The sequence below is a fragment of the Tachyglossus aculeatus genome, chromosome 3, assembly GCF_015852505.1.
Source record: "Tachyglossus aculeatus isolate mTacAcu1 chromosome 3, mTacAcu1.pri, whole genome shotgun sequence".
NCBI lineage: Eukaryota > Metazoa > Chordata > Mammalia > Monotremata > Tachyglossidae > Tachyglossus > Tachyglossus aculeatus.
Window position 1 is genome coordinate 58,123,970 of NC_052068.1, and position 13,605 is coordinate 58,137,574.

The following is a 13,605-nucleotide window of genomic DNA, read 5'->3' on the forward strand; positions in this document are numbered from 1 at the left end:
CCTCCCCCTGGCCTGGAATGCCCTCCCTCTGCACATCTGTCAAACTAGCTTTCTTCCTCCCTTCAAAGCCCTACTGAGAGCTCACCTCCTCCAGGAGATGTTCCCAGACTGAGCCCCCCTTTTCCTCTCCTCCTCCCCATCTTCCCCGCCCTATCTCCTTCCCCTCCCCACAGCACCTGTATATGTTTGTACAGATTTATTACTCTATTTTACTTGTACATATTTACTATTCCATTTATTTTGTTAGTGATGTGCATCTAGCTTTATTTGTATTTATTCTGATGACTTGACACCTGTCCACATGTTTTGTTGTCTGTCTCTGTCTCCCCGCTTCTAGACTGTGAGCCCGTTGTTGGGTAGGGGGCTGTCTTGCCAACTTGTACTTCCCAAGCACTTAGTACAGTGCTCTGCACACAGTAAGAGCTCAATAAATATGTTTGAATGAATGAATTCTCTGTGACTCAGTTACCTCATCTGTAAAATGGGTATTAAGACTGAGCCCCCTGTGGGACAACCTGATGACCCTGTATCTACCCCAGCACTTAGAACAGTGCTCAGCCCATAGTAAATGCTTAACAATTACTATTATTATGCAAGCTCAAAAAGCTATTTGGGTGTGTTTTTGTTGTTTAGAAAACAAATCCATTGGTTCTAATTCTAGATCCACCACTTGCCTGCTGGTTGACCTTGGATAAATCACAACTTCTCGGTGCTTCAATTTCCTCCTCTGTAAAATGGGGATACAATACCTGTTTTCACTCCCCTTCAGAGTGTGAGCCCCATGTGGGAGAGGGATTATGTCCAAGCTGATAAGCTTGTTTCTAGCTCAGCATTTAACATAGGGCTTGACACATAGTAAGCACTTTGATACCACAATTATAATAATAAAAATATAAAAAAATCACTCCAACTGCAGGCCACTGAAGTTAACTACTGCTCTGTAGGGAAAGCCACAAGAATCATGAAACACTACTGCAGCCTTTCTTTAAAGCAGGTGTGATAAGTTCCTACCCTTTAGCTGAGCCATTTCAAACATTGACAATTGAACATCGATTTTAAAAAGTCAAAAAAAAAAACCCTCTTGCAAAACCATGGAAAGAATAAAGCGAGACTGGCGTACAACAACAGCTTATGTAACAGACTTGGATCAGAGACTTTTGATTTATTGTTTTGCCTCCACATGTCACACAAAATTTGCGTCTTTACTCACAGCTGACACTTCAGCATCCCCACCTTTTCTGATTTTGAGATGCTAGAGGGATTTCAGAAATGCCCTAGCAGCATGAAGCACCTGTTTCAGGTGAGACCCCTATAGTCCAAATGGGCACTACCCCCAGACACGATGTTTTCCAAGACTCACTGTATGCAGGGAACTTGTCTACCAACTGTTATACTGTACTTTCTCACACTTAGCTCAACCAAGTGTTCTGCCCACACTAAGCACTCAGTAAACACAATTGATTGATTTTCTGAACATCCAAGCCCTGAGTAGGCTTTTCAGCTGTGCAATGAAGTCACTAACTTGCCCCTTGAGATGAGAAAGCACAGAGGATGCATTGAGCAACTCAGATGACATCTCGGTAACTCAAGAGAGTTCAGCATGCAATGCACTCCCTCAGTCTTCAGGTTAAGTTGCAATCCGGATTTGATGGCTCCTTGGGGAAAGGGGTGGAGAAACAGATCGAGTGGACCCATTACCTTATCACCATGGATGTTGACTTCCACCTTCATCCAATCTCTTGAGGGACTGAAAGCCATTATAAGTGATCTAAAGAATCAGTAGAATCACTGGATTCTAACATCAGGACACAACAATTCATTCAGTCATGGTGAACAGGAGAGTCTGCATTTCCAGTTTATTGAAATTATAAATTCATAGCTTTATTTGCATTACAGAAAAGTGCACGAAGGATAAGTATGTACAGAACAGTTGGGTGACTGGCTGCATGTGTCAGTTTCAGCTTTCAAAACAATCTCACGATCTAAAAGTAACTTCAGTTTCGCACATGGGATGGCATTTGACATCACAATACACTTTCTAATTCATGTTTGATAATGGTCGAGCGGAAAGTCAGAAACAGAAAGATTAAGTCTATATGTTGATCAGCTATTACCCCTGAACACAGAGACCCGTGAATTTATCTTAGACGATCAAATTAGGCTTAGGGCTAATCAAAAGAGGTCCACCAGCATGCTTAAGTTTTAAGGCCGACACCATTTCACCACCAAAAAAAGTGAACTTAGTATGTGGGGTCCATTACCCACAAGAACCTGAGAGTTGAAGGTCAGAGGCCTGCAGCCAAAAAAAACCCCCAAAAAACAAAAAAAAAACCCTCATTTTGGCAAGAATGCACCCTTCATTGTGCTAGAAGTAGGAGTACATTATAGAAAATTAGTGCCTTTGTTTTTGGTACCAAGAAGTAGGCTGACAGTCTCGTTACATTGTAGCCGATCTAACCAGATATTTAAGACTTATAGCCTTCATTCAAACACCATATATTTATTGTTGCAAGTCAGTAAAGAACAAGTTAGTTACCAGAGAGCACCAAAAACCCTCAACAAGCCCTCAAGGTATTTGGCCTGGTCGGGGGATAGAACTAGAGATTGTGGCGTCCTGGATTCTGGGTCTCCAGATTAGGTTGAGACAGCCATTTATCTGTTAGAGAAGGCCAGAACTCTGGTAACAGAGACAATTTCCTACTGTACCTACAAATTCTCCTCTGTTGCATAAGGATAGGGAGGAGTGAGTAGGGCAACCAACTGAGAAACTGCACAGCACAAGTCATCTGACATTAACTTCCCTTCTAACCTGCCCTAACCAGCTCTAGGTCACCTGAAAAGACAAGAGCTAATATGCATAGGGACAGGGAAATAAAATGTGCTAAAAAGGGCAATTTAAGGAACAGGCACATGACTTGGGGAAGTAGGCTTGTTGGGTTGGAATGTGTCCTTGTCTCTAGAGAATTTAAGGATTCACTTCAATTTTCACTGTAAAAGCGCTTTTGTAGAGGCAGAGAAAGCAAGACTTCCATCCTGTGTTTTAAGTGCTCAGCTCCATTACACCATTAACATAAAAGATACAGAAGCCTTGAAGGATAGACATTCAAGAGCTTAACCATTAGTTCACGAGTTTTGGGATCTCCTTTCCCTTTAAGAAGTGTACTATAGTGCCACAGGAAGGTAGGGAAGAGGCTTCAGGTCGGCAGGACTGACAGTCTCCTTTGGGAGAGTTCACTCGACTTGTTTTAAGTTCGGACATTCCGGTACTTACAGTTTGTTTCAAGCCAGGCTTAAAAGCCAGACTTTATGTCTGAACAAAAAGCAGAAGACATTTAAGTGAGAGGCAACAGCCATTGTAGATGGATGCTTAAGTCAAGACAATGACAAGGAGGTGCCTGGTTATTAGCTTTGTCCTTGGCAAATGTGGCAAAACTCTTTGTTGGTCTTGATGCTGAATAAATTGGGTGCCGGATGAGAGTTGGAGGGAAGAAAGCAAAAAAAGCAAAAGGAAGATGGTGATTAGTAATTTAAGGATGTACTTAATAATGGCTTGAATTTGCAATTACCATTACACTGAGTTCCAAAGGCTGGAATTGTGTCTACTAACTCTATTATTCTTAGTGCAGTGCTCTGCGCATAGTAAGCAATCAGAAAACATCACTGCTTCATTTGCTTTCATTTTGTTCTATGAGGAAGGGATGTGACATTAACTTCCCTTCTAATCTGCCCTAACCAGCTCCAGGTCACCTGAACAGACAAGAGCTAATATGCATAGGGACAGGGAAATAAAATGTGCTAAAAAGGGCAATTTAAGGACATTTAAGAGCAATTTAAGGGCATTCAGTGGTATTTGACCACTTACTGTGTGCAGAGCACTGTACTCTTCCAAGCATAACAAAGTTGTTCCCTTTTCCTGCCCAAGATGAGCTTCCCATTTGATGAAAGAATACTGTCCCAGAGAGATTAAGCAACTTCTCCAAGGTCACAAAGCAGGCCAGTGTCAGATCTGTGACTGGAACCCAGGTCCTTGGACTCCAAATCCTGTATTCCAGTAGACTACTGTCTCTTTTCTTCTTGTTTGGATGATATCTTGACTTAAGACATTTTGGGGAGGCCAAAGCAGCAGATATTGTGGTTCAGCAGCTGTTGTGTTGCATTTTATTCCAGGAAACTGTCCATCTTGGGCGGGGTGTGTGTGTGTGTGTGTGTGTGTGTGTGTGTGTGTGTGTGTGTGTGTGTGTGTGTGTGTGTGTGTGTGTGTGTGTGTGTGTGTGTTTTCAAGCACTTAGTACAGTGCTGTGAACACAGTAAGGGCTCAATAAATATGATTGATTGTATGAATGGAGAGGAAAGGTGAAAGAGCTAAGCTTAGAGATATAGTGAAGCTGAAGAACAGCTCAAGCAAGGGTGGCAAACTGTTCATTGGTCAAATAAATGAAGCTCAAATTATCCTTATTTTGTTTATGACATTATTTCCCACCCTTGCACCTTACTTTTTTCAGTATCAATGGTGTCTCAGCATTAACTGTGTGCAGTGCACTTTGCTAAGAGCTTGGAAGAGTATAATACAATATGAGTTGATAGACACAATCCCTGCCCACAAGGAGCTTATGGTCTAGAGGGGAAACAGGCATTAAAGTAAATTATAGATCAGAGAAATTGGTCATAAATTCATGTACATAACTGCTACTGTGTGAGTATCAAAGGGGCTGATAGAGGGGTGAATAAAGAGGGAAAATCCTATTTAGTATAGTGCTTGACACATAGTAAGCACTTTAATACCATTATTATTATTAGTGTAAGGGTGTTACAGAAGAGAGGTGTAGAGGAGGAAATAAGGGCTTATTTGAGGAAGGCCTCTTGGAGGAGATGTGTGTTAAATACCAAATTCTACATCTTAAGTCACCCAAACTTGGAAGAGGCCAACTATCCCCTACCTAAAGCTGATCCCAATCAGGAGTGATTTGATATCGAAAAAATAATACTTACAGGAAGTTATGCAAATGGATTCCCGAAAGGATCCCCGTATAGATCAGATGGTTGGGGCGGTTGAGGTGACAGAGCCTAAAAACACGAAATACTGGTGATTAATAAACTGAATTTTTCCGCAGTGGGAATTTATCACGGCTAATTCAGTCAGTTATTTAACATTTAGAGAGATTTGGTTCCTTTAGCACGAAAATCCTCAACAGATTTTTTTTTTTTTTTTAGATTTGCCTCCAAATCTCAAAACAATATGCATCATTCACACTAAGAAAGCTCTTTGGACCTCCTTCTCTTAACGAAGTTCCAATGATTAATGAATCTGTTGGCATTCATCCCCATATAATGATGGCTAATCTCCCTTTCAGAGGACCACACATGAGAGCAAGAAATGTCAGATTAAAAGGTTAGATTGGAGCTCTGCATAAACCTTATTATTATTAAGTATTCTCCCAAGCACTTTAGTACAGTACTCTGCACACAGTAAGCACTTAATATGATTGAGTGAACTTATTAGATTCTGCAAACTCCTGCATCCAAAAGAGGTTTGCTGGAAATTAGGTGGGGCCCAGATATCTGAAGAGGGAGGAGAGCAGAAGTTGGGCAAAAACGAAGAGGAATTGGCCTTAAAGGTGTCCAACAGGCCACAACAAGGAGGGGAAGGAGAAAGGTAGTGTTATCTTCCCAAACTCTGAGAGAGAATATGACCAGGCACGGGACTTTGCCTGCTCCTGAGTAATGTTGTGTTCTGGTTGGAAAGGTCTATGGTGGTCCACCCCTGAATTGCACGCTCATCCATAATACTAATAGTGATGGTATTTGTTAAGCACTTACTATGTGCCGAGCACTGTTCTAAGCGCTGGGGTAGATACAAGGTGATCATGTTGTCTCATGTGGGGCTCACAATCTAAATCCTCATTTTCCAGATGAGGTAACTGAGGCCCAGAGAAGTTAAGTGACTTGCCCAAAGTCACACAGCTGACAAGTGGTGGAGCCGGGATTAGAACCTGTGACCTCTGACTCCCAAGCCCGGGCTCTTTCTACTGAGCCACACTGGTTTCTGCAGCTACTAATCAGTCAGTCAGTTTTATTTCCTAAGCACTTTGTGTGCAGAGCACTGTACTAAGCGCTTGAGAGTATGTTATAGCAATATAACAAACACATTTCCTGCCCACAATGAGCTTTCCTCCTGAGAGCTTCCTGATGCCAAGAGACCCAGTCCTGGGCTGATTTGGTCTATGGGGGCAGTTTTTCCTCGACAGCATTTCCTCTCCATGCACACGGCCACCACACTAGCTCAGGCATTTGTCATATCCTGATTAGGCTTCTGAATTTGCCTCCCATCTGCAGTTCATACTTCAGAAAAATGACTTGGGTCTCTTCCTGGAAGCTTTCCCTGATCAGTTTCTGTCCTTCTTAGTCCACATTTCCCAAACTACCACCACAGCACTTTTGCACTCACAATCACTTGTAGTGCTTCTATGCATATCAGCTTACATACTTTATTTAGAAAAAAGATCCACATTCATATCATATTTGTTGAGCACTTACTGTGTGCAGAGCACTGTACTAAGCGCTTGGGAAGTATAAATCGTCAACATATAGAGACGGTCCCTACCCAACAATGGGCTCAGTCTAGAAGCTCACATGCACCTTTCCACTTTCTTCCTTCTATTTGTAATTTAGTGTCTGTCTCTTCCTTCAGACTGGAAGTTCCTTAGCGGAAAAGATTGGACCTGAGTATTCTAGACTGTGAGCCCCATGTGGGACAGGGACTGTGTTCAACCTGATTATCCTACCTATATCCACCCTAGTTTTTGGCATAAAAAATTGTGACAGGCACTTACTAATTCTTACTTGAGTGTCTAGCACAGTTCTCCACACATGGTAGAGAAATGACTGACTGAAATAAGAGCTAGGGTCTGTCACTTTCCCTTCTGTGGCACACATGTGAAGTCACTCCCAAGAAAGCGCCAGCCAGCTTGGCATGACTGACATTGGTCATTTCAGAGATTCTTTCATGCCAATTCTCTTTAGCAGTTCCCCACTCCACAGATTTCTGCACACTGGTAATGAACGCTGTCAAGCATTTAACAAACATCCTCACAAACCCTATCAAATGTCAAACTTTGTTTTTGATCTACAACATATTCTTAAGCTATTTTTGATCATCTGGGATTTCATCACAATGGAAAAAGACAGCTTCTTATGTTTGGTTACTACTGAGTCTTAGCAACAGGCTGTGGACTTGCCATATTTACAAGGAAGTGTTATTAATAATAATAATAATAATAATAATGGCATTTGTTATGCACTTACTGTGTGCAAAGCACTCTTCTAAGTGCTGGGGGGTATACAAAGTGATTAGATTGAACCACTTGGGGCTCACAGTCTTAATCCCCATTTTACAGATGAGGTAACAGGCACAGAGAAGTTAAGTGACTTGCCCAAAGTCACACAGCTGATAAGTGGCAGAGCCAGGATTAGAACCCATGACCTCTGACTCCCAAGCCCATGCTTTTTCCACTGACTGACTCTGCAAGTCACATATTGAATGTTGGTGGTGTGACTGTCTAAAGATTGGTCGACCCAGTGCCCAGGGGCAGGAAAGAGTCTTTGCTGTGTGATCTTGGGCAAGTCACTTAACTTCTCTGTGCCTCAGTTACCTCATCTGCAAAATGGGGATGAGACTGTGTGCTCCAAGTGGGATAGGAACAGTGTCCAGCCTGATTTAATTGTATCCACCTCAGTGCTTAGAACAGAGTCTGGCACATTTTAAGCAATTAAATACCATTATAATTATTATGCCTGTTCCTACTTACACTTGCAGGGGTTGGCGATGGAGTACTGAAAGGGTCTGTCCCAAAGGGATTCTCAAATACGCTTTCGGCAGGTTTAGAAGTTGGCAGAGTGCTTTGTCGGGGAGCGGGCTTTGGTGGTTCTACAGAAAGGAAAAAAAATATAGCATATTCAATAGGTTGGCTTCATCCTGAATAGCGTTTGTCAAACACTCCCAGGGCAGGCTTGCTTCCCTCTCTCTTGTATCAGTCTTTAGCACTCAAAACTGCCTTTACAAAACTGTTGCATGCATTTCTTTTACAAAACAATAAGTGTGTTCCCGCAAACCTCCATGCGATTCAGCAGTTATGCATCTACCATTGTTTCAGTGAGAAGTAGACTGAGGGGAAGATGGTTCTCTAATGCTGATGATGATAATAATATGGTATTTGTTAAGTGCCTACTATGTGTCAATGGCTTCTAACACACTAGGTGAAATTCAAGAAGGTGATAGCGGCAAAGGCTTTATAGGGCTTGTTTCACTTCAAATTTTAGCCTTACAAGTTCAAATTATTAGACTGTTTCTCTGCCTCATCAGTGGTTATTAGCACCTCTCAGGGAAATGATCTCTGTTGCTTCAACTCAATTTCTAATGAATAATGAATTTTAATTATTTGCGACTAGTTCTCTTTGAGGTGCTAATGGAAGACTCACCACGAGAATGAAGTACTATCCATTCATCGGCATGAAACAGGATTCCTACCAGAATCCCATCAAGTCATAGCCAAATTTGCTGCAGGATTTTGGAAATCATGTTGTTCTTGCATCATTTTTCTATCCAAGTTGCACAATGAAAATATAGCAGAAGTGTTTGTATGGCAATGATTCATTCCACAATTAGATTCTAAAGCTGTTAATTTCAATTGCGAGTTTGGCAGTTTCTATTAAAAGGTAAGACCTATAAATTAATTTAGTGATGGGAGACATTGTGCCTCAACTAGATGATCGGTGTATGTATTCACTGAAGTTTAGTCAATCTAACTCCTTAACGGAAGCGCAGTTTTCCTTGGCAAGCTACAATTTTCTATGTCTGGATTTAGTTTGCTGAAGACTTATCTTAACTATCACAGACTATAGAAACCACAATTTATTGGATATGAGCAATGCTCCTGGGTACTTCAGATTGGCTGAGACTGGATCGCATGACAGTAGACTTCAAATTTCACCCAGTGACTGGCTGGAAGCCCCCAATACTATATGTGCCATAAGTCTTTGATTTAATCAGATTATTCCTCAGCTATTTGCAGACACTAAACTCTCCATGGTTGGCAAGGGAAAGCTGTACTTATAAGTCGTTATCCTAGCCTAATTAGCTTCTGTAATGAAGATGTCACTAGAGGGCAATGTTCAATTAATTTGGGGACTACACTCAGTTTTGCATTCATGTGATAATGTTCTAGAAGTGTTAGATGTTTTCAGGACAGTCTGAAGCAACTGAGGACTGGACTAAAGATCCTTGAGACAGGAGAGCCACATGTGCTACTTCTGGAATATTAGTGGCCCAATAAATACTACTGAATCAGTTGTATTTATTGAGCACTTACTGTGTGCAGGGCACTGTACTACGTGCTTGGGAGAGTACGATATAACAGACCACATCCCTGTCCACAAGTGAATAAAGCAGAGGAGCCCATTCTGAAAATGGGGTCGCTACTGATCTTAAGATTTTAGCACAATGCTTGGTTCACAATTAGTAAGTGTTTAACATATGTATATCATAAGAGATATAGTATATAGGGAGGATCCAGTCTTGAAGGTTGGAGGTGGCCAGTTACTGATTCTTTACAGCTCTGAAATTTGTAACCTCAGCTCTGTCATGTGCGAGCCTTCCCTTCAAAGCCCTGAGAGCTCACCTCCTCCAGGCCGCCTTCCCAGACTGAGCCTCCTACTTCCTCTCCCCCTCCCCATCCCCCCTGCCCTACCTCCTTCCCCTCCCCACAGCACCTGTATATATGTTTGTACAGATTTATTACTCTATTTCATTTATACATATTTGCTAGTCTATTTATTTTATTTTGTTAATATGTTTTGTTTTGTTGTCTGTCTTCCCCTTCTAGACTCTGAGCCCACTGTTGGGTAGGGACCGTCTCTACATGTTGCCAACTTGTACTTCCCAAGCGCTTAGTACAGTGCTCTGCACACAGTAAGTGCTCAATAAATATGATTGAATGAATGATTGGGTGAATAGGCTTCTTTCTGGCCTGAGGCATCAATTTGATAGTAACGATTGTATTTGTCAAGCGCTTACTATGTGCCAAGCATTGTTCTAAGAATAGGGGTAGATATATCAGGTTGGACACAATCCGTCCCACATGGGGCTCACAGTCTTACGGGGAAGATCACATCACCGTGGGTGACCCACAGACCTAGTCGACATAAGAGGCGAGCAGAAAAAGGGGAACTTACCATTAATTTTAGCTAAGAGTTGACTAGCATCAAAGTCATCATGGTCAGCATTGTCTTGAGGAATGCCAACTTTGCTATTAAAGTAGCTGTTGAAAGCTCCAGAGGCCCCAGAAGTAGTACACTCTCCCCTCCTGGCCGGCACTGCCGGGGGCTGCCTCAGTTGAAAGTCCTTGAACATCTCTTTCACATCTTTGATCTCTTTGTCCCCCAGAGGGTCTAAGGCCGTGAAGGCATCGCTAGACACTTCCTTCTGTGGGACCGATCTAGGAGGCGGCTGAGGAGGAGTGATGGGGCCTGAGGCCAGCATGGTGGACGGCTGGGCAGGCAGGGTGGGAGAGGTGAAGACGCTTGGCTGGAAGGGGTTCCCTACAGGGGCTGGAGGTACCCACGAGCTCGTCGAGATGCACGCCACAGGGCCCCAGAGGGCGGGGGATGGAGTCGAGGGCATGGCGCCAAAGGAGGTCGGCTGACTCCAGCCTGGAACCTGGGGGGCCGGACCGAAGGGGAGGGTCTGGCTGAATCCTGGAGACTGAGTGCCCATCATGGGGCCAGGGAGGACGGACGAGGACGGCGGGTTGAACACTAGAGGCTGTGAGCTCCACGGTCCTGTCTGAGATGGTGGGACTGGCAAGCCACCTAGGGAAATAACAACAACAATAATAATAACAATGGCGGTATTTGTTATGGACTTACTACATGCCAGGCGCTGTACTAAGTGCTGGGGTAGATACAAGGTAATTAGGTGAGACCGAGTTGCTGTCAATGTGGGGTCACACTCATACTCTCCTTTTACAGATGAGGTAAGAAGGAGCATGGTGTAATAATAATAATAATGCTGATGGAATTTGCTAAGTACTTACTATGTGCAAAGCACTGTCCTAAGCGCTGTCCTAAGTCCTAAGTCCCATCCTCGTGTCTCTCTCCACTTCAATCCATACTTCATGCTGCTGCCCGGATTATCTTTGTCCAGAAATGCTCTGGGCATATTACTCCCCTCCTCAAAAATCTCCAGTGGCTACCAATCAATCTGCGCATCAGGTAGAAACTCCTCACCCTGGGCTTCAAGGCTCTCCATCACCTCGCCCCCTCCTACCTCACCTCCCTTCTGTCCTTCTCCAGCCCAGCCCGCACCCTCCGCTCCTCCACCGCTAATCTCCTCACCGTACCTCGTTCTCGCCTGTCCCGCCGTCGACCCCTGGCCCACGTCATCCCCTGGGCCTGGAATGCCCTCCCTCTGCCCCTCCACCAAGCTAGCTCTCTTCCTCCCTTCAAGGCCTTGCTGAGAGCTCACCTCCTCCAGGAGGCCTTCCCAGACTGAGCCCCTTCCTTCCTCTCCCCCTCGTCCCCCTCTCCATCCCCCCATCTTACCTCCTTCCCTTCCCCACAGCACCTGTATATATGTATATATGGTTGTACATATTTATTACTCTATTTACTTATTTATTTATTTTACTTGTACATTTCTATCCTATTTATTTTATTTTGTTGGTATGTTTGGTTCTGTTCTCTGTCTCTCCCCCTTTTAGACTGTGAGCCCACTGTTGGGTAGGGACTGTCTCTATGTGTTGCCAATTTGTACTTCCCAAGCGCTTAGTACAGTGCTCTGCACATAGTAAGCGCTCAATAAATACGATTGATTGATTGATTGTTTGGGGAGGTTACAAGGTGATCAGGTTGTCCCACTGGGGGCTCACAGTTTTAATCCTCATTTTACAGATGAGATAACAGGCAAAGAGAAGTTAAGTGACTTGCCCAAAGTCACACAGCTGACAGTTGGCGGAGCCGGGATTTGAACCCATGACCTCCGACTCCAAAGCCCATGCTCTTTCCACTGAGCCACGCATGGGCCTGGGAGTCAGAAGTTCATGGGTTCTAATCCTGGCTCTGCCACTCATCTGCTTTTTAACCTTGGGCACGTCCCTTCATATCTCTGTGCCTCAGTTACCTCATTTGTAAAATGGGGATTGAGACTATGAGCCCCACATGGGACAGGGACTGTGTCCAACCCGATTTGCTTGTACACACACCAGTTCTTAGTATAGTGCCCGGCATATAGTAAGCACTTAAATACCATAATTATTATTATTAACTGAGGCACAGAGAAGTGAAGCGGCGTGCCCAAAGTCACACAGTGACACATATGTGGCGGAGCCGGGACAAGAGGTGGAGCAGGAATTAGAACCCAGGTCCTTCTGACTTCCAGCCCCTTGCTCTATCCACTAGACCAGTCTGCTTAACCTATTAACACATGATTAATGGGTTAGTCACTGCTCCTCTCTTTAGTGGAAAAAGCTTTGCTGGTGGATGCAGAAGGGATTTCTTCTAGAAAAAAGGAGAAATGGTCTCAGCACCTTCAAGGCAAGCACCTAGAGATGTTAGGAGGAGAGGCATATTCCACCAACTGGTTAACTATTATCCACCTGAACTCTCTCAACACATGGCATGGAACTGTAACAGCCAGTTCATGTTTAGAGTCCAATGTGTACAATAACTACTTCTCATAAAGTCTCCCTCATCAGGCAGCCAAACTCTTTTTCAGATTTTCCTTAAATTTTAATGCCATTTTTTTTTTTAAGCACGGCTCTTCCCAGCTCTGTCACAAAAACAATGCAGTTGGTGTAAAGTGTTTCTATACCATGAGCTCTAAGACAGACATAATCAACTGAAGAGTAAAGAAAAAGGGCTCTGTATGAGTTTTTCCTCTTGACTACTCAACAACAAAATTCCTGCACTGGGTCACCGATCCCGATCGGAGCCGGAAAGTCAATGAGCAGGGTATTTTTTAGCTTTTAAAACTGAACTTGCCTACATCCAGGCATCTGATCTGGGTGGTATCCAGAGTGCAGTTTGAAAACAATCAAAGCAATATATTTCCATCTCTTGTGTCATGGTAGTATTGATGATTCTACTCCCTTCTAGGCAACCACAATTAAGAATTCTTTCCAATGGCATTATGTGCTCTGAATATTGCTTACCCAACTTAAAGTCCCAGGTTTCAGTTGTGTAGGCAATTTTCCTACATTTTCCCAGGCACAAAATGCAGTGTTTTGTTACTTAGTGGATGCTCAATAGGTACCATCACTGCTCTTCACTTGGATATTTATCTTGGCTCAAGTTAGGCGTGCAAACAGCCTAAATTAATTTACAAGCTTCACTTACAGACCAGCCATTTGAGGTGACAATTTGCGAAGTCTACTTACACTGAAGGTAATGTTTCTGGAGGATTGAGTTTACATGGAGGAGCACTTGCTCAGTGCTAGAACAGAGCCCAGACCATCTGGTTCAGGAAGGAAACCCCTTGCATGACTAGAGCCTCTGCATTGCTCATAACAGGACTAAGAGGGTCAGTAGGACTTATGTCATGCTATGCCTTTTAGA

General features: G+C 43.5%; 1 protein-coding gene across 2 annotated transcripts in view; it reads right to left on the reverse strand.

Annotated features, from left to right (window-relative positions):
* Positions 1-1,824: 1,824 nt before the first annotated feature.
* DAB2 (DAB adaptor protein 2) overlaps positions 1,825-13,605 on the reverse strand; it is an 86,586-nt gene continuing 74,805 nt past the window's right edge. For both annotated transcript variants that reach the window (XM_038743681.1, XM_038743680.1), the window contains exons 11-14: positions 10,228-10,863; positions 7,806-7,924; positions 4,990-5,064; positions 1,825-3,451 (exon numbers count right to left, since the gene is read on the reverse strand). In XM_038743681.1, coding sequence (XP_038599609.1) covers positions 4,996-5,064; positions 7,806-7,924; positions 10,228-10,863 — 824 coding nt within the window. In that variant the 3' untranslated portion in view covers positions 1,825-3,451; positions 4,990-4,995. The remainder of the gene's footprint in view (positions 3,452-4,989; positions 5,065-7,805; positions 7,925-10,227; positions 10,864-13,605) is intronic.